The following is a 21,829-nucleotide window of genomic DNA, read 5'->3' on the forward strand; positions in this document are numbered from 1 at the left end:
TCACACACACCTTTTTGATTGATTTCATGCATTTGTTTTGAGATGAATCTTTCCTTGCTCTTCTCAGCTGAAATTGGTTGTTGTTTGTACCACAGCAGGAGCCAATCACCGAGCAGAACTTCGACAGCTACGTAAGCACCCTGACTGACATGTACACCAACAAGGACTGCTTCCAAACCCCTGAGAACAAGGCTCTGTTGGAGAGCATCAACAAAGCTGTGAAGGGCATCAAAGTCTGAGGCTCAGCACGCACACACGCACACACAAACACACACACACACACACACACACACACACACATGCACACACACACACACACACACACGCACACACACACACACACACATGCACACACGAGTGCACGCAGACTGTCCTGAAGCACAGGAGCGTGAAGGAGGTGGAGATGAAGGAGAGATGTTGAAATACTCTACAATATATTGAAATATGATTCAAAAACAAAAAGGGAATTCAGGTTATTTAAATAAATGGCAACTTAAAAAAAATCAACCCAGGGAGCACTCTGTTAGAAGAAAAGTGACGTGGACCAAAATCCTCCCCATGCTGGGATTAGGAGGAGGAAAAGATCCTTCAGCCAGAATGGATGGAAAAGAAGACTACTGTTCGAAGAAACTGTATCTGGGGGTTTAATATGCTGTATGTTTACCTGTTGTCTCTTTGTGTCCTGCACTGAAGAGGGTTTCACTGTTGCACGGATGATCAGATTTTTGCACTTCACATAGACTGAAATGTGGAGGGACACGAACACGACTTCTTACAGGATGTAGGCGACATGAAGAGGACACAGATGAGTTGGACGTGAAGACTCTCACTCTGCCGTCCTGTAGCATGCACTGTGACAAGCGTGTGCGTTCACCGGCTCCAGAAGCTTTCTGATTATGACAACACACACACCGGCAATATGAAGCATGCACTAAACTGAATTTGTGTTTGCTTTATTACTGCAGCAAAGATGTCAACAGTGCAATGTTGACTCAGTTTAGTGAGAGGAAAAAAAATCTTCAAGCAAGGTCATGAGACAGATCCAGGAACAGTGTAGGGTGTTTATTTTTTGGGACAGCTGATATCATGATTTGAAAGCAGCAGATAAATCCTTTTGTTCCTTTTTTAAAAACTGAATTGATAATAGTGATAGTGTGCACACATTTCAGATTCAGTTAGTCATATCAATAGTATTTATCAACATAGGAACTGCACTTCATTTCCATGAATAGTTTTGTGGTACAATAATTATTGTTATATATGAATTATTTAAACCTGTGAACTTTTAAATTGTAACTTATTGCCATTTATGTTATTGAGGTTTATTTATTTGGAGCAATCTATTTATTAAGTTTTTTTTGTAACACACAAAAAATGCATCTCTACTGATTTTCATGGTCAAAGCGATGTCTTGTGTCAATATTTTAAGAATTTAAGAGATAACTGACAAGGCATATTTTGTTTTGAGGACTTTTTAAAAATCTTTTTTAAGTGCAGATGTTTTATAACTGACAAAAAACATTTGATAATTTTGCAAAAAAAGTTATTTTTTGGGTTCTTTTTTCTCCTTTTATGTTGATGTTCTTTCTGTTGCCGCTACATTCAGAAACTCACTGCTGAGAAAAAAGAAAGTATGTATTTATTATTTATTTAATATGAAAGAAATTGACTGATATGGCTGTATATTTATTTTGTTATTTATGTGCGTGATGTGACAGTTGAGTCTGAGTAGTCTTAAAGCTAATATTTAAATAAAGAAACAAAATCAATACAAATACTGTTTGATTACTTAGGCTCATAAATAGACATACCAGCAGCTGATTGTAAAGACAAAAAAAAAAAAACAACCCAACAAAAGCAATCACTGTTCTGTTGCTATCTGGTCTGGTGTGTGTTTGCTTTTGTCAGGTAAAAGAAAACCAAGAAAAGTTGTAAAAAAACAAAAATAACATAGAGTTAAAAAATGTTACCTCTCCCAAGCGCTTTGTAGCGGCCAGCACTGGCTCACCCAAAACCTCTGTAATGTACCATAGACGATTAAGTAATGCTTTTGACCGTTTTTCTTATTTATTATTTTCATCAGTACAATGGTACATATACAGTACAGAGCTCTATTCCAGCTGTGGGGTTTAGGCTGGATGTATGGGTCTAAAACACACACACACACAAACACACACACACACACACACACACACACACACAGAGTGACATATCCAAACCTTGAGGATACTGTAGGATGGCTTCCTTTGACAAACTTCTATCAGATAAACATACACACCCTTGTAGCCTTATTCTAGATTAAAATTTTTTGATGCACAAAGTGCCACTAAAAAAAATGAACTCACTTTCTTTCCTGATTCTTCGCATTTCTGCAATGTAACAGTGTCTGGTCCTGGGAAGACCACGGCATCAAGAGAGTGGTGATTGTTTCAGATGCCTTTATTTCTCTGCCAAGATGGCCATTAGTACGCTATATATACATTCTGTATAAATAGATTTTAAAGATGCTATATATATGAATATAAACATACATATATTTTTCCAGTGTAATTGTTGACTTGCTCTTCATCTCTTGTATTACCTTATCAAAGGATGACTAGTTGTCTAGAAGAGATGTGAAGGGCGTTATCAATAGAAGGCAGTTACACCTTATTTAATACCACTAAGACCTGTTGAACTGTGGCTTTAAACATACAATTCAGTCAAGCTGAAGGCAAAGTAGGCATTGATGATACAGGACAATATTTTGGAAGAGTTTTCATGGGTTTCCTTTTTTTCCTTTCCTTTATTTGTCTGTCCTTGATCCAGAAATGTCAAAACATCTACTGTGTGTTGTAATACTGAACCTGAGATATGACTGTCAATTTGAAACTAGATTGTTGGCTCTTTGTTCCTAAGTGTCATGTGAGTTCATGTATAGAAAAAAAAGATGATGCCTCTGAATAATGTTCTGCACATAGTGTTTGGCAACATTGTGCAGTTACTCTATTGTTAATGGTAAGGCCTGCTCGCTGTGGGCCCATTCTCTCTAATGTTGAAGCAAGCAAGTAGGAGACGTTAGAGTAACCTGCCTCTGAGTGATCTGTTTCAGCTACTGTGGTGTATTATACCCTTGTGTAACTCTGATGTCAAAGGCATGTTGTAAATGTGCTTTTAGCCAATGTAGAATGAAACTCCTTTGTGCACTTTCTGAATAATCGTTGAAAATGCCAGCATTGAGTATCGACTTGTAAGAACCCCAATAGATCACAAGCAATAGCAAGAATACACCGCCAATGGAGGGCGCATTACAGTACAAAGCATTGTCACACATGTTTGTTGCTGTTCACATGGAAAACATGCTGCATGGTTATGTCAGATAGAGACATCTCTTTGATTCAGGGGGTTCAGCCCGTGCTGTTCAAAATGTATAAAAAGGCAGCAGTACTTTCTATTCCAAACAAAAACCAAAAGAGATTGACAGGAAGCAGAGTTTGGTTCTCAGGTGACCGAGGAGAGCTGCTAAAGCAGAACAGAGCAATGCCATAGGTCAGCCAGTCAGCTGAGGCTAGAGGCGATAGCAGCGGCTGGATCAAGGCCTCGTGTGAAATGAGATGAGTGTGTGGGAGTGGGAAATTGATTTGCCAGGCTACACAATCTCCCCCTTGTTTTAGGAGGAGGCGTTTGTTGCATAAATATGTGTCCATCACTCAAAAGAATGTCAAAGCTTTTTATGACTTTTAAACCCCCCCTCACCCCTCTTCTTCATGTCTTGTGTAACCTTTCCTCAGGAAAGACAGTTCTGATGCATTTGGTTAACAAAGTAGCATATTCTTCCTCTCTTGAAATGCACGAGAATACTACCCAAGAGTGTTAAGACTGTGAATATTCTCCCAACTTATTTGATATGGCATGACCCCTTTTAAACTGCTTGATGAAACTGTCTACTGAAGTATGTAAATGAATAACACTGAGGCCATGAAAGCATAGCATTTTCAAAAAATGTCAGCTGAGAAAGAAAATACAGCCTACGGTTGGTTCTGTGCCCACGCACTGTATGTTTTCTAATTTACATGAAAGTACTGAGTGATGGAGTTTTATTATTCTAAATAGCAAAGGAAATTAAAAAATACTGGTCAGGGTCCAGTTTCCTAAGCACCTGGAATGAAAATGAATTTAACAGGATAATACTTTCAGGGAAACCAGCCCAGACCAAAATCCAGCTGTGTGTTTAAGAGGGGGGAGGCACACCTTTGCATCCTGATTTCATTTTAGCTACAAACGTATGCTTGTCAAGAGCAGAATGGTCACACTTGAACGCACACATAGACTAATAAGAAAGAAATGTCTAGTTAAGTGGAACTTTTCATCAAGCTAAGCAGAACCAAAAGCCTCCCCTTCTCCCCCTCCTCCCGACTGTAGTTACAAGCTGTGTGGTCTTATCATGTGTGCCTTTCTCACTCCACTCATTTCAATATATGGTATGTTTACACTTGGCAAACCTGGTTCAAATACTGTTGAAAATATTAGGTCTGGATCTCTTAACCAATACTTTTGGAGATTACTATGTGTAAGAAAAAAACAATAAATGTGTCTTTTACATGCAGGTAGAGGCCATTTTGTGAGAGAGATACAAAACAAGAAGCTTTTGTTAGGTGACAGAAACTGTGATCTCATTCCGTCGATTCAGGTACCAAACTGCATGGTCAGTTTCTGTGAAGGAATCTGAAGAACAACATCATTCACATCATCTCTAGATAATGCGTCAGTGTGCAGGGCATTATTTTGAAACACGTGGAAGTCTCTGTACATATTTGTATTAAGAAGAAACAGTGTTATTGTTGTTGTATTGAAACAAGTTGAAAATGGTTTTAAAAAAAGTTTGTGACAAAGAAAAAAAAATCCACAGCCAAGGGTTGTCCTGCTAGCACATTTTTACAGAGATAAGCTATTTTTACTGGTGATTTTCTAGGCATTGATATTGATATCCTTTTAAGAAAGTACAAAACTTCCAAAATTACAAGCACTTCCACAACGATAGATTGTATGGTCATTTTTGTTACTTTTGTAGATGTGGTCATTCCTTTGCTACCGCACCATTTTGTAAAGTGGGACAGGCCTTGGCTGTGTGTCCTCGGGGTCTCATGTTTGTTTTTGTTTTTTGTTTGGGAAGTAAAACACTGTAGATGGGCCCCATTTGTGACTGTGTGTTTGTGTACTTGTGTACATGTTCCCCTGTTCCTGTGTCAGTGTTAACCAGAGAAGTGATGTCAGTTATTGTGGGGGTATGAACCATTTTAAATGTTCTCTATGAAAAACACAAATAAAGAATTGTAGACAAGTTTGACTATGAATCTGTGCTGCATGTGTGTGTGTGTGTGTGTGTGTGCGTGCAGTCTTATTTTCTAAAAAATAGGGTGCCCACTCACAATGCAGAACCCCATAAGCTACATCATTAAATGCTAGGGTGGGGACTTGCTTTAAGGTGAGGGTAAGGGTTAGGCAAGTAGAGGCTATTGTTAGGGTTAGGGTAAGGATGTGGATGATGTAGCAAGGATGTGCGTGTGTGTGTGTGTTCTCAATTTACCTGAGGACCAAATTGAGTGTTATACCTCTAGAGTGAGGCCGTTTTTGCAAATTGAGGACACTGGGGCCTGTCCACACTTTGGGATGGGTCTGAGGTATAACACTTGGTTAAGGTCAGAATTGGGTTAAGGCAGTGATGGAATGTACTGTAAGTACATGTACTATACTTAAGAACAATTTTAAGTTAATCGTATTTCTACTTCATGATTACTCTAGATACTAGTTACGTTGCCGACAACATGCTGCATCAGAGCCTGAGTAGCACTTTTTCAAAATTAATTTATTTTATCAGCAATCAGAAAAATGCTGATACTTGGTGAATCCATAGTATGCAGTGTATACATACATGTAAATATATGAGTCATTTTACTTTTACCTTTGATACTTAAAGGAGAAAAATAAAAATGATGTCATTATCTTCTCACCCTCATGCTGTTAGAAAGTCAGGTGAGGTTTCCTAGTTTAATTTTTAGGGCTTCACAGCAAAACAGCAGTTCAGCATTCTCCTTCCAGATACTTTACTCAAGTACTATCTGTATGGTAGACTTTCAATTTTACCAAAGTCATATTTTAACACCATATTTTTACTTTTACTCAAGTATGATTTTAGGGTACTTTTTAAATGACTGGTTTAGAGGTGGGGTTAGATTAAGGGGCTAGGGAGTACATCATGTCATGAAGGTCTTCACAAATGCAGAAAGACGAATGTGGGTGTAATTGACTGTTGCACTGCAATAGCACCAGGGCTTGTGAATAAGTGAAGTGAATGTATATTATGTACATTGACACATAATGTGCATGGCCAAGCAGTCATATAACACATGCTTCCTTACTTACTGGTGAACAAAATGGGGGACTTACATATAGTTTTTATGCTGAACACCACTGACATCTGGTGGCCTATATGGTGAACCAACATGTTGTGAAGACCCACTATCTTTTCTTTATGTTTATGTTTTTCTCAGTTGCTTTGGCACAATCCTCAAATGATAATCTTTATTCTCAGAACATTGTGTGAAATTCTTAAATCTGAAGTTCATTTTCTCACAAAATTGTGTGCATTTCCTGTTATGTACAAATATCTGCCACTGACCCAGTAATGCATTCATGTATTCTCATTTAATCAAAATGAATTACATTGATTTTCATTGTGTAATTCACATACAAAATATTAAAGCCAATGTACTTGTTGTTTAATTGGTAACATGTTCATCTGTAAATTTCAGTGCAACTTGATTGCATGTTGTCTAATTTAGTTTACAGGTGCAACTCCTCTGCTGTTGTTACTCAAACACAGTGTGTCTAGTTTTAAGTAGCTCTCACATTCAAAAAACAGGTAACATCATCAACAGAGTGTGAAGAAACAACAGTGTTCTGTCAAAGACATTTATGTACTGTGTTACAGAAATGTCTACTGAAATTAGCATGCTAACCAGCTAACCCGGGCCGTCCCTTCTCCTAACACCACTTTGTAGCTCGAGAGGTGATAGTCTGACAGCCCTGTAGTTTCAGCTGGGAGAGATGTAGGCAAGCGGCAAGTTGTGTTACTTAGACTAATAATTCAACTAAATAATCTTACAAAAAAAAAAGAAAGGAAATATTTTGACACCTATTTTCCTTACAGAAAAGTACAACAGTACACCATCTGAATTCAAGTTTCTCTCTTTTACTGAACTAAGGAAAGCTTAATCACCTCATCGTAAAACACACTTCATTCAAACTGGACAAGCAATTGAGCCACCAGGCCAGGACATTTCAGGAATTGATATCATCAGCTTTACTTGTGCCATTAGCTGGTGGGCTTCTTAGTTAAGATATCAGCCAACAAAGTTTCTTTAAGTTTTATTAAAAATTTGATTGGGAGTTTGCACTACTGAAGCGCAAACCAACTAACATGATGGAAGCCTTATGCTCGATTCTGCTTGGTCTTGTCATCTTGAGGCCCTGTTTTCAAGAGGGGCCCCAAATCAAAATGTTACTCAAAGATCTCCATTATTTCAATTTTGAATTTGCATTAAAAAAAGTAAAGATTTTAGAGACAGTGCGAGCAGCACACAAGGTCAAATTAACTAGTTACTAAAGTGATCAAATAAATGAACTGGAGCAAAAAGTACAATCTTTGCCTCCAAAATGTAGTGGAGTGGAAGTGTAAAGTAGGCTAGCAGAAAATAGAAGTACCTCAAAATTATACTTAAATATTTCAGTTAATGTACTTAGTTACATTCCATCACTGTCTAGATCCACTCTCCTTTACGGATACCTTTACTTAGGCTACATAACACATTTCATGCTGAGGGTAAGTACAGGATAGCCATTGACAAAGAAATGGAGATGGCATCATCTTGTTTAATGCTTACAATGCATTGACCTAAGGTCTATCTAGAGACAATATTTCATCTGTTGTTTTCACTGTGAACATTTGAACTTATTGTGGACAGATATGAGAGACTGTTAATGGACACACTGAATCTATTTGATGTGATGTTCAATTTTGTATTCGGAGGGTTGAATAGTAATATCACCGAGCTGTAGGCTGTAACTCAGCCCAGGTCATTCTTCAGTTTGCTGTTGAGCTCAGTCTGCGTTTATTTCTTCCTCACATATTCAGCACCAAAGACTTTCAGTATTTTAGAAGAAGTAGGCCCCATTTTGAGCATAAGAGGACTCACAATGAATGAACAGTGGACTCCTCTGACTTGTACAGAGTTGCTCTGTATTTTTGGTATTACAGTTATGTCTATGTAAGGTTTTTAGGGTTTTTGTTACGGTGCTGCTAAACCTATTGTAGCCTACACACCTGCAACATGTCTATTGGTGGGATGTTTAAATTCGAATCCGATCCGAATCTTACTGCTGTCTAGTATCAGATTAACCTGTAACCCCAGGAGCAGTAATCCGGCGCCTGCAAGGCCCTAATCCCGGTCCCACTGCTCTGAGCGGAGCACGTACGTTCCACCGCCGTCCTCTGGCACTTGTTTTGCGTACATTACGTGTGACGTCAGAGCGTCAGCTGGCCGAATGTTTACATCCAGCAGTGGTGTGTTTCTGAGTGGCTCCCAACAACAAAAGGCTGAACACACGGAAAACGCCAAGGCAGAGAAGAGCAGTGGGCATCTGACAAGGTACATGAGAGCAGCTGCGGCAGGGCTCAACATGGAGGCGCGGGGCCGCGCTGCGCCGGACAGCGGCAGCCGTTAGCTGGTGGCAGCCTGCTCTCGATCTTTCTTCTCTCCCAGCGAAGACGAGAATGCGGTTATTTGTGTATTGACCTTGCCACCGCATGGCAGTGTGTTACATGTGTAACATTTACTTAAGTTGTGTGCGCTGGGTTGCTGCTCGACCCAGAGAGTGCGAATTGTAGTTTATCCGAAACTGGATCAGCTGAGTGGCGCAAATAGCAACGCAACAACGTGCAGGCAGTATGCGGTGAAATGAGAGCTACTGCGTGACTTCTGACGCTGCCTAGAAGCCACGTAAATGAAATGTATGGACGGGATGGCGACGTGATTGAGTCGGAGAATGAATTGCGGGGACCAAATGGCAGCGGAGTGTACTGTAGCCTGCTAAACCACTTAGTGTGGTAGAGGGTGGGTCAGAGCGCCCTCTCGTGGTCATCTGCCCGCACACCGTATGGCAGCAGTTCATGATCATATTCAAAGGGGCAACATCTCATTCTGGATTCTCTTTCTCGAAAACTACATTTTGAAGCAACTACTGCTGTCTGTCCTGCGTCTTTGTCCCAACGTCCTCTTCAGCTCAGCTCAGCTCAAGTAGCACCAGAGGCAGGAGGTGCAGTCATACTCAGATCCTCATGCTCCTTTGTTCTTTTATAGCCTCAGGACTATAACCAGCATTTGGCAGCCAGTCACCCTGTGATCTCTGGTCCTTTGGCATTGCCCTCTGGTGTTGTTTTTAACACCAGCCTGAACCACAGCAGCAGCAGCAGCATTCACACCTACAGCTGTATTCTGCTGCCAAGAGCTTCCATTAGGCCTCTACATTTGGTTGGTTAGCTTATTTTGTCAAAGAGATAAGTGGCAGATCATTTTCAATTAGTAACCACTACTTTTCACTGCTAAACCCGATGCGTATTAAACAGGTTGTGTGTGAGACTATATGTTGTCTGTATGACATGCGTGTTGTTTCTCCTGGTTTAAAGGCTGCATTACAGTAAAGTGATGTCATTTTCTGAACTCACTAGACTCTTCTACCTCTAATTCTTGTCTTTAGCCGCTTAGTCAGTATAACCACATTACTCGTAGTTGTTGATCAAAAATCTCATTGTGTTAATATTTGTGAAAGTAATAATGTTGTGATATTGAAATATTATTATTTTATTTGAATATCTTGCCCAGTCCTAGCATTAATGAAGTGCTTTTGAGGAGATTTCAGAATATCAAGATATATATACTGTGTATTACAATATAGCCCAAATATATTGCAATATTTAAGGCCATATTGCCCAGCTCTAGTAGGAGTTGATCCAAGTTGTCTATTTCTCTATGAATATAATATATTAATTATGAAATTGGGCTGTAACTTATGATTGTTTCTACTAATGAATAACCTGCTGATTTCTCAATTAATCAATTTATTGTTTGGTCTTTGAAATGTCAAATTTTTAAAATGCCTATTTCAATTTCTCAGTTGGGCTAGCCCAAAGTAACACACTGCATTCATGAGAACTGATTTGTGCTACTGATGGTGGATGATCACCAGAGTTTAGCATACAGCAGTGCTTCCTGTAGAATTGACTACCTGTTCTTTTCGCCTTCAGTCAGGATGGGTGGAGCTGTGAGTGCCGGTGAGGACAATGATGACTTGATTGACAACCTGAAGGAGGCTTACTACATCCGCTCAGATCTGGTGGAGCGGGCTTTTCGAGCTATAGACCGGGCTGACTATTACCTGGATGAATACCGGGATAATGCTTACAAGGTAAAAACGGGTTCCAAAGAAATTTCCGGTTGTCTTGGAGTAAAATGCTGATGGATGAAAAGGTTATTTTTTGTTAATAATCATGTTTGATAGGCTGAAAGATTTTTGGGTAGAAGAAAAGCTGGTTAACAAAACTCTTGTTGTTTTTAGGACTTGGCATGGCGGCATGGAAACATCCATCTGTCTGCTCCGTGCATCTACTCGGAGGTGATGGAGGCTTTGGATCTCCATCCTGGCCTCTCCTTCCTAAACCTTGGCAGCGGCACTGGCTACCTCAGCACCATGGTCGGCCTCATATTGGGTACATGGCTCACTTTATCTGTATTGTATCTCAGAGTAAATATATAGCAGCGTGAAGGCCTCAGCAGGCCAGTGTAGTTCTCACAACTGCTCTGCTAGACCATTACTGTGAAAAACACATTTACAAAATACCATGACAATAATCAAGCACAGATGTCAGACCTTTTTTTTGTTTTTCTGTTCATCGGGTTGCTTTTTCATGATTCATCAAGTGCAACTCTTCTTTTAGTGCGTATTCATACAGTTATGGTTACAGACTCTCTCAGACTCCCTACATCAGTATTGTAAGTGTCATTTTCTTGCTCAAATGAGAAAAAACACACAGTGATCAAAGTCAAAGATGAATTTGACTGAATACATTTTGAATAAACTTTCTATAGATATCTGGATAAATTGGTTCATAAATTCACCATAGTAATTGTGGAGGGAAAATCTTATATCTTGACAGCCCTGGATGCTTTGTTTTTATTTTATTAATTTTTCCAAGATACAATTACAAGTATTCCACTGTTTGTCATAGCTTCCACGGACAGAGCAGCAATCAACATAGGCCAGTTGTAATATACCGTGTTACCGTTAATTGAGCAAAGCTTGCAAACTAGTTCAGGCCGTCAATTCAAGTTCACCACCCACACTGCTGTCCACATAGCATGAGCTCCACCTCCACCCTGGCATCCACCTGTAGACTCTTTGCCCTGTTCAGACCTGGTATCAACATCCGTCCTGACTGATCTGATCACAGGTGGACAAGTACAGGCGTGAACATATCCAAGACACATAGAGGACATGTTGAGATCTGATCACTCAGAGAACATTTGGAGGTGATCTGAGAACGTGACCACATTCTTTTAGCAGTGTGTGCACACGATACCTGGGCTACATTGAAGGACTGCCTCCTTAACTAAAAACTTTCTGTGAAAGAAAAAGATCAAGAACAAGAAGGCGCAACAACAGTTTGAACTGAATTAGTAACCATTATATCCCCACACTCCCTTAGCAAGTTGCATTATTTTGACACCTGCTGTGTGAGGAGAAACGTCAAAAGCTTTGAAACAGCTATGACAAAATGCAAATCATTGAAACAGTCTTGTAAATTTGGCATTAATACAAAACATGAAGTGGTTTCCTTCCTTGTAAAAAAGTCTTTGTATGTATAGTAGCAATTCACAGCAAAAATCATCTCATGATACTTTCCAAATTGAGCAGGTCTAGACCATACTCCTTGATTAACAGAGACCCAACATTTCCCCCATGAACAAGTACCTGGCAACAGTGGTGAGAACAAACTCACAGAAACCTCGCAGAGCAGAACCAGACTCAGTGGTGGCTGGCCATAATAATAATCATAATAATAATGGTGGTAATGATCGTAAGACTTCTGTCTCTACAGTACGTCTTACCTGCCAACAATTAGCAGCTGTTTGAACACACTGTTTCCACTGATTTCACCATTTACAAAGAGGACAACACTTTATTGACGCTAAACATGTCAAAATTCACTAGTGCAGTGCTCGTTCAAAATGTACCTGCTCAGAGCAGACTGATTCCTGCTAGCAGCTTTCTCAAGGAGCAAAATCCAAACTACATTGCACTCTGCACTTCCTTGGGTCATCAGCAGCAAACCTGCCAAGTGTGAAATAGATCAGATGAATAGTTGTCGAGATATGCAAAGGACACACAGACAGAGAGATTCCTTGCTTTATAGTTAGAGCCAGTAAACAGTAACTTCCCAGAGTCCCCATAAACACATGATGAACGTTGTAAAACCCTGTCTCTGGCAAATTCTTAACTATTAGGGCCTTTTGGTAAATTCGGCAAATGTTAAACATAAAGTTATATCTGTCTTTGTGTAAAAAATATTGTGTCTGTTTGTCCCAGTGATGTATGTAATTATGTGCATATAGAGCAGGTCTGAAGCGAGCAGGCTGTGAGTCTACCTTCCCCCAAGGGAAGTTAATATGCTCCTCTCCCTGCTGTCCTTATTGGTGTTTTCTTGGGGGAGTGATAAGGTCAGAAATAATCAAAACACCAAATATCGATGCTGTACATATTCTACATTCACATCAGCCGTTATACTGTACAATGACACTTCGAGTAATTGTGCCCATGATTAATTTTTGTATAGAAATGTCAAAGGCAGAGGAAATAGCTATGAAACAAGAGCAAATTAGGAGTCCTGATCAGAACTGGTCTAACCATCCGTCCTGAGTGATCCGGTCAGTGGATGGCTCTTAGCCCATCAGTTCACACCTGACATCAACACATGTCTCAAAATGCATCTCCAGTGACCACTTGTGATTAGATACAAGTAATCACGGACACAATTTTTTCACATAAACGAAGAAAGAATGCGTTGAAAGAACGTTTGTTGATTTTACAAGAAGGCCCAAATAATTAAGAATTTGTCAGAGACAGCGTTTCACAAACTTTTTATGGTGTCTGGGGACTTTCTCCATTGGTGATAAAGTAGTAGCCTGGACTGGTTTGTGATTATTTGTTCAATTTGACATGTTTAGCATGAGTATAATGTCTTTCATACATTTTGTGTAAATGGTGAAATCAGTCTGGGGATGCTGTGGTTACTAGTTTAATGCTTAGTTGAACAGTTATGTTCACAAACATCTGCTGCTAACGTTGACAAGTCAGTTCAATGTCAGTTGAGTAGGGGGTACATTAGTGTGGCCCAGGACACGTGCGTACACACTGCTAAAAGAATGTGGCCACATGCGGCCAGACCACTTCTGAATGTGGGCTGAGTGATCAGATCTCAAATTTATCTAGGCGGCATTTACACACTGCTTCACAATGGAAAGCAATCATTATGAAATATTAAACAGGCAGGATAGCATAAACAAAGTAGAAAACAACAAAAGCAAGGTAAAATAAGTGAGTCCTCATACATTTTTAAACAATTTGTTTAAATTAGATGAGCCAACAATGAGAGGCTAACTATGCCAAAGTTTAAGCTCATTAAGCTGCGTTTCCACTGAAGTAAGACACCAACAGTTCAGTCTTCCACCATTTTAAGTGGAGTTCTGGGAACATCCAGTAGACACACATTAATGGCCCCACTGACTTTAAGTTGCTGTATGGACACAACAATTCTCAGATGTACTCAGGAGCCTGATAGGTAATAACTAACATTGGAGTGCTCACTTTTTTTTTTAGTTGTGACCACAAGAGCAGTTAATTACTCTACACTTTCTAAAGGTAAAATATGTCTGAAATATCAATTTCTTCATTGGGAAAACCTTGGATGCACAGATTCCTTAGTAGAAATGGCATGTAACTACACAGGTCACATTAAAAGAAAGGTTATTAAGGAGTTTTACTGAATTTCTGACGGGTCTTCATTAATACAGAGTAAGTCACTGTAGTAGACTTTTTACAAGATCATAATAACACACAACACTGTCTGAGTTTGTTGTTGAGCCTAACATCCACATGGCACTACAAACAGCCCTTTGTGATTGAAATCCGGTTCATTTAAACGTGTGAACTGTGGTGTGTGTACTGTTCCAGGACCATTCGGAGTGAATCATGGAATTGAGTTACATGCCGATGTGATTGAATATGCCTACCAGAAGCTTGACTCCTTCATCAAAACCAGCGACAGCTTTGACAAGTAGGTGTCCAAATGTTTCATTGACGATGTTCTGTTTCACTCTTGTGTACATTGTTCTCCTTTGCTCCTGTCTCTCTTCAGATTTGAGTTCTGTGAGCCGTCCTTTGTTGTGGGTAACTGTCTAGAGATTCCCCCAGAGAGCCGTCAGTATGACAGGGTGTACTGTGGGGCCGGGGTGCAGAAGGAACACGAGGATTACATGAAGAACCTGCTTAAGGTGGGGGGCATCCTTGTGATGCCCCTGGAGGAGAAGGTTGGTATTTTGCTCACAAAACTCAGGACAGTTCAAATCTGCATATTACTTTCAAGCTGCTTGAGGCGTCATCATTCTAGCTAACTTCCTTTCCGTTTTGCAGTTAGCACTCTCCTCCCTCCGCAGCTCTCTTTGCCTCTTTCTTTTCTTCAAGCGTTTTTCATCACTTGGCCTATTTGGTAGTAGGAGCCTCACTGGGGGTGCTTGAATTGGTAGCGTTACCTGTTCTGCCGTTGCCGGTGTAGGTACAAGAACAGGAGGATCCTGCTCTGTGTGTGTTCGTAGAGCAGACAGGACCGCCTCTTAATGGATTTCTCTGTCCTGATTGGATAAAGAGGGCAGGGATACCAGAAAATGTCTTTTCTCTTTCACTGCATGAGCAGCAGGAGGAGAGACATGGGTTGGTGACCAAACACCCTGTAGCAGGGATGACTGTTGGAATATAGAGCTATTTAACACTTATTTTAACAAAAACTTATCACTTTCAGCAGCTGTCATTTCTAGGCAGTTTGTAAACACTGAACTTATGGTTTATAATGCACTATGATGTAGTAGTATGTAGCTATGTGTTCATACATGTATTTGTCCCCAACTATAACTCCACCTGTGGCCATATAAATCAAAAATATAACCCCACAACTTTTGTTTTTGATCAAAGTAAAAGACCTGAGACTTTTCCTGCTCACACAAATGAATTATTCCTCTCAAATTCTGAGCACCTCTTCTTTTGGGCAGTTAATACATCCACCTGACAGGTGTGGCATATTGAGATGCTGATTAAACAGCATGATTATTGCACAGGTGTGCCTTGGACTGGTCACAGTAAAAGACCACTCTAATATGTGCTGTTTTATCACACGGCACAATGTCACAGATATCGCAAGTTTTGAGGGAGCGTGCAGTTGGCATGCTGACTGCAGGAATGTCCACCAGAGCTGTTGCCCATGAATAAAATGTTTATTTCACTACCATAAGTTGTTTCTGAGAATTTGGCAGTACATCCAACTGCCTCAAATCTGCAGTCCACGTGTAAGAACGTAAGCCCAGGACCTCAACATCCGGCTTCCTCACCTGTATGATCATCTGAGACTAGCCATCGGGAATGTTGATGCAACAGCTGGTTTGCAAAACCAAAGAATTTCTGCACAAACTGCCAGCAAGTGTCTTTGGGAAGCTTGGCGTTTTCACCAGGCTCCTGACCTGACTGCAGTTTGTCATTGTCACCACTTTGGAGAAGTGTTCTATTCATGGATAAATTCCGGTTTTCACTGTACCGAGAAGATGGCAGACAGCATGTAGTACTGTCATGTTGGTGAGTGGTTTGTTAATGTCAGTATTATGAACCGAGTGCCCCGTGATGGTGGTGGGGTTATGATATGGGCAGGTACAAGCTACTGACAAAAAACACAAGTGCATTTTATGGATGGCAGTTTAAATGAGAGACCATGACAAGGTCCTGTGGCCCATTGTCCTGCTCTTCATCTACCACCATCTACTTTCCATTCCAACACTGGAAACTGAATGCATCGCTGTTCTTCATGGCCTGCATACTCACCAGACACGTCAGCCATTTAGCATGTTTGGGATGCTCTGGATTAATGTGTACAACAGGGTGAGAAAAATGCACGTTTCAGCCCTAGTCCACACGTTCACAGGTATTTTAAAGCAGGGTTTAAAAACAAAAACTATCTCCATCCAGATGAGTGTTTTAGTACATTTCAGAAATGAATTCCTGTAAATACTAACACACCAGAAAACGCATGTCACATGTCCATCAGGGACACTGGGCATGTGCGTGTCAGTGTAAACAGGAAGCAGATTGTAAACTCTGTGGTTGTTTGGTTGGTTACAGAAAATACTACAACAATTATTACTTTTACTTACTCTTAGTAGAAAAAGCTATGTTTTAAGAAACAGCTGCATGTGTGTGCATTCTTAGAGGGTGACCAGTCCAAGGCACACCTGTGCACTATAATCAGGCTGTTTAATCAGCATCTTAATATGCCACACCTGTCAGGTGGAAGGATTATCTTCACAAAGAAGTGGGAACAAATTTGTGCTCAAAATTTGGGGGAGGGTTAAAATGAAGTGTGACTGCACATTCTTTTATATACTCTCATCTTATTGTACATATTTATTCTTGTGTGACTGTGGTTATTACTGAGTGTCTGAACATGATAGTATCTCGTTAGCTCTGTGAAGCTTCTATTTTTTGTGCTAAATTGGTATATTATAGCCCATTAACACATATTGTACACACTTGTTGGACATTTTGGACTATAAATAGACAATAGATTGTTGAAGTAACTGAATTAAATCAGCTAAGAAAACTATACTATACTACACACACAAAAAGTGCAAGGAAAAAATGACTTGTGATTTCATCCTGCTGTATTTTCTGCAGTTGACCAAGATTACCCGTACAGGGCTGAACAGCTGGGAGACCAAAAAGATCATCTCTGTGTCCTTTGCTCCTCTCATGCTCCCCAAACACAGCACAAATGGCAAACCCAAGACTGTCCCACTACGTGAGTCTCATTTTGACCTTTGTTTCAAGTCTAAAATACAGTCACTGACTGTATAAAATAGTGATCAGAGCCACTGTGATGCCAACCACAGATTTCTGAAGAGCCAGAATGAAGTACAAAATGGGCAGTACTGGCCATTTCCATGTTGGCAGTACCCGACTGTGCCTAACTCCTGACTGATGTGAGCCTAGTTGGTTTGTTACACAAGCCCCCCTAGCTAGAAGCCACCAAGCTAGTTAAGGCTAACAAGCTATCTGTTCGAACATAAAGAAAAGTGAATTTTGCCTCACAGAATTCACATGAGTTTAGTCATATTATTTGTATGATATTTACATTGAACAATGTCCAAAAGAGACAGCTCGTGGCTAGCTGTCACACAAAGCGGCCACGCCCCTAATTATGTATAACTTGAAGCATTAATATGATTTAAATGTATGAGTTATATAAACTGGTACTTCGGCATTGGCTTCATTTTTCAGCCCTGGAACTACAACTAAATATGAATATTGATCCATATAGTATGTATTTAAATCTTTACTTTTGTAGTCTTTTCCCTCTGTGTTCTTCTTACTGCCTTTCTTTCTATCCTGTTTTTTAATGGTTCTCAATTTTGCAGCAAAGTATGAGGTACGGACGTTACAGGAACTGGCTCGCATCTGCATCCGCCACACCCTCAGAGTGACCACAGATGGAGCAGACAGCCAATCACGCGGCCGAGGTTCCTCATTCAGTGTTGGCAGGGGTCTGGCAGTGGCTGGGCTCCATAAGTACGGCCCTCGCTTTAAACGCCGACGCGTCCACCGGCGCCACTGCAATGCCCTGGTCCTGGCCACTCGTCAGGTGGTGGCCAGCAGCGGTATTGGCCCTGCCCCTCTGGACAGCAACAATAACCAGGGAGGAAGAGCAGAGGACGAGGAGGAGGTGGGAGAGAGGGATATGAGGCGGCATATGAGAGGGAGCAGGAGGCCGGGGAGAGGAGCCGGAGGAGTGGTGGAAGAGGAGGAGACAGTGGAGGAGGAGGACGAAGAGGAGGAGCAGGAGGAGGAGAAGGAGACGGGGGAGCTGCTCCGACCACAGCCAGCGGTGAACATCCTCAGAGAGAGGATACTGGGCCTGCCACTGCCCGAGCCTCTGAAGATGTACCTGCTGTACTACAGAGAGAAGTGAGCCTGCTGAAGCCACAGCCAGGTCCTGAGTCAGATCCGAGAGCTACAGCAACAACCCACCCCACCACCAAATGTCCAGGGAGGGACAACATGCCACCTACCTTTGTGACCCCCAGCTCCACCATGGGTCTCTTTCTCTCTCTCATCCTCTCCATCATCCATTCTCTTTCCCAATCCCTCTTTTTGCCCTGCCTGCCAATGTTCTGTACTTGATTCATTTCCTGACAGTGTAAAGAGCCAGTTCAATTTGTCCAGTGGGGTGGGGGAAAGCAAACAAGTCACGTCAATGTTTCAGACAACCAAACAGTCACTGATGTAAACCCTGTGTCTCCTTTTGAGGTGCAAAGAAATGGATGTTGGTACTTAATACATACACAGTCTGTCAAACTAACATGCTAATCAAGCATTGTCTAACAACAGCCTAACAGTCCAGTGTCCTAAGAATCCATTGCTTGTTGAGGGCAACTTAGTGGTGCTGAGGAAGAGAAGCATCATTGTTTGGTCTACAGTGGCAACAAAGTTCCCACACTGTAGCATCGAGCAGGGAGCGCGGCTCACCCAGAGACCAGAAGGTATAGGCTTTCCCAGCTCTTTTCTATCCAATAATTACAGTTGTGCCCAAAGTTACAACTCATACATTGACTGTATAAGTCATGTGAAAGCTGGCTTGTCCTCATACAGTAGTGTGCACTATCATCTAATGGGATGGTGTAGCTTTAGAGGGAGACAGAGTTGGGCCAAAGCTCACCTTTGTGAGTGAAGAAAATAATTTGAGGGTTAGATTTTCTTTTTCACAATATCCTATCCATAACCTTATCATGGGTACAGCCAGTGACCAAGATGGATGGCAGTTGTGATTATATCCACTGATTTCCAAATAAAAGAGGAGCTTTGTCTTGCGCCCTTAGTCCATATGATCATTTAACTAAATCATCTGCTTTTCCAAGGTCAACGGTTTACCATTATTTGAAATATTTAAAGAGAATAGTTGATATAATAAGAGGTTGATGTTTCCCTTTTGTCTATGCATACGTTTCACTATATGAGTAAAAGTCTGTCTTTGTCTCCTGACTTTGTCACAGGGACGTGAAACGGACACGAATCCTTACATGTGTATCCAAGGGGCAGTCTTGCTGTTTTTTCTACATACCATTATATTCTCTTCACCAGGAGAGAAAGACCATAAAAGATCACACACTGACTGATATTCCAATTTACATAAATAAGCCAGCATGATAAAAACACATACCTAATGTTTTTGATGATTGACAGTGTGCAGGATTTCTCTAACCGTTTTTTGTTCCTGATTTTTGAATTTGATGAGACTTGAAGTGGTGTGTACATACTGTATGAAATTGTTGTATGTTTTGTTTTGTGAATCATAAAAAACATGAAGCTACTTTGATAAGTAGAACAAGAATCTTTGATCACAGGTTTCTGTTTGCGGTTTCTTGTTGGATAGGGCATTATTCCTTTGTACTTTATGCTTTTGTACCAAACTTTCTGCTCCCTTCTGTGCCATACTTAAGTTGCATGGACTCAATTCTCGAGAGGAAACAGCAGATCAACAGCAAGTCACTCATCTGAAGAATAAAGCTCAAAATTCCTTGAATTTTTTTTATTTTTAAAACTACTCTATTACCACTGACATGAAAAGTGTGTTTGTTTAAATAAATCTGTTTTTATCATGTAAAGCTTTAGATTTCTCCCGTTTGAAGAAGAATGAAGAATAAATGTGATGGATAGCAGTGTTGATTTGATAAGTAAATAGTTAATTTGATAAATTTTGGATGTGATTACAATAATAGCAGAAATTTCAATATGTGCAGCTTTTATTGGTAACATACAACACTAAACGGGATGACCCTGTCCTAAAGCAGCTCCTCATCAGGCCAGGAGCCTCATGTCCCTTTTGATTTCTGCTGAGTGTAATGTCCTGCTTCACTGTTTGACCGTTCTACCATTTCTACTGCTGCTGGATCTGCCTTTAAGTACTGTATGTACACCATTCCTTGATTCAACATGACTATAATTCATGTTTGGTTGTTGTGCAATTGTGATTCTCTGCTGAATGTATATGATCATGATGGGGTTTTTTGGTACTTAACATTAAGTTTTGGTGGGAATGACTTGCTTGTTGTTTCTAAGATTGAGCTGTATTATTGACTGCTGTTAATAAAGTCCATCATACAAAAGAAAATACAATTCCATATGAAATAATTTGATTAGTTTGGTATTAGTACCTGATGGTGGAAGAAGAACTCAGATCAGGGTTTGACCTCCCATAAGGAGGGGTCTGAGCTCCCATGAAAGCAAGAAAATCATACATCTTTGGGGCTGGTTTTCTAAAAGACCTACACTGTGAGGCCTGATGCTGCTGAAGGTGGGACCACCACACACTTGGACAGTTCAGAAGAGAGACAGGATGTGGCAGTGGCTGCTACGTAATGAAGTCTCCTTTCCCTCTCACAAAACCTGTAGGGCTATTGTGTATTAATTTATCTCTACCTCTAACATTAGTTATTTTAAAGACCCCCCACAAAGCTCAGAACATAAATTTAACCCAGGTTAAAGCCAACTATGAGGAGGAGAGTGGCTTATATAGCCTTCACCAGAGCCCAATCGATTGTATTTGAGAGATATAGTAGAGTCCAAAGCTCTGACCACTGGTCAAGATACTTCTGTTTTGCATTTGTATAAAACGTAATACCATTTTTTCATCACAAGTGATAATATCAGGTTAATAGTTTGAGTGAAAAATTGAATCTCTGAAAAAAATGTCATGAATTTTCAGAATAGCTTGTATTTTGTACGTCTCGTCCCTTTAGCTTTAATGACAGCATGCACTTGAGTGGGCATGGACTCCACAAGTTGGTGTAAAACCTGCTGACTCACCTTATCCCAGCAAGATTTGACAGTTTTCCACAAAGATTCTTGTGATGTCACAGCGTGCTTGGCTTTCTCAGTCTTCAAGTGCCCCATAAATGTTGAATGGGGTTGAGGTCAGGTGACTGTGGAGGACAGTCCATGACACTGAGGACTCCTTGGTCTTCTTTGGTCTTCAGTAGTTGTGTCAAAGCTTTGAGGTGTGTTCAGGCTCATTATCCTGCTGCAGTATGACTCCTTCTCCACAAAGATCAAACCAGAGGGTGGAGCATGTCTCTGAAGAATGGAGTGGTGCTTCTCCTCGGTCAGGGTGGAGTCAGTTCTGAGGTATCATTCTCTTCCTGTTCGTCTCCTTACATACACCCTTCTGTTACTGACACTAATCTATCACTGTGATTCATCAGTAAATGGACTTTTTCCATCATCCACTGTGAAATTCTGGCATTTCTTAGCCCACCTCAAGGGTTTGTCCTTGTTACCATCCTGAGAAGTGGTTCAGAAACTGCTGCTCGTCCTCTGAGACACTACAAGACAGCCTTCTTCTGACAGGGCTGACTGGACTCTTTGT

The 21,829-nt window shown here is 40.7% G+C and overlaps 2 protein-coding genes across 4 annotated transcripts in view; both read left to right on the forward strand.

Moving 5' to 3' along the window:
* The window catches only part of myt1b (myelin transcription factor 1b), a 36,557-nt gene extending 31,231 nt beyond the window's left edge, over positions 1 to 5,326 (forward strand). For 2 of the 3 annotated variants that reach the window (XM_084367588.1, XM_084367590.1), the window contains one exon: positions 96 to 5,326. In XM_084367588.1, coding sequence (XP_084223714.1) covers positions 96 to 239 — 144 coding nt within the window. In that variant the 3' untranslated portion in view covers positions 240 to 5,326. The remainder of the gene's footprint in view (positions 1 to 95) is intronic. The other variant, XM_084367589.1, reaches the window with a different exon arrangement.
* A 3,241-nt stretch (positions 5,327 to 8,567) lies between these two features.
* Positions 8,568 to 20,123, forward strand: pcmtd2b (protein-L-isoaspartate (D-aspartate) O-methyltransferase domain containing 2b). The gene is made up of 7 exons (XM_084367114.1): positions 8,568 to 8,687; positions 10,343 to 10,503; positions 10,654 to 10,804; positions 14,326 to 14,428; positions 14,510 to 14,681; positions 17,086 to 17,209; positions 17,826 to 20,123. Exons 2-7 carry the CDS (start codon positions 10,348 to 10,350, stop codon positions 18,374 to 18,376), a joined length of 1,257 nt encoding a protein of 418 aa, XP_084223240.1. The 5' UTR covers positions 8,568 to 8,687; positions 10,343 to 10,347; the 3' UTR covers positions 18,377 to 20,123.
* Positions 20,124 to 21,829: the final 1,706 nt, after the last annotated feature.

This window comes from Pagrus pagrus (assembly GCF_965226575.1).
Source record: "Pagrus pagrus genome assembly, chromosome: 11".
Classification (NCBI taxonomy): Eukaryota; Metazoa; Chordata; class Actinopteri; order Spariformes; family Sparidae; genus Pagrus; species Pagrus pagrus.

Excerpts from the sequence above, each read along its gene's own strand:
- pcmtd2b (XM_084367114.1), top strand. The coding sequence starts at position 10,348 with ATGGGTGGAGCTGTGAGTGCCGGTGAGGACAATGATGACTTGATTGAC. Across the intron at positions 10,805-14,325 it reads CATGGTCGGCCTCATATTGG|GACCATTCGGAGTGAATCAT; the intron begins GTACATGGCTCA and ends GTACTGTTCCAG. Across the intron at positions 14,682-17,085 it reads TGATGCCCCTGGAGGAGAAG|TTGACCAAGATTACCCGTAC; the intron begins GTTGGTATTTTG and ends TATTTTCTGCAG.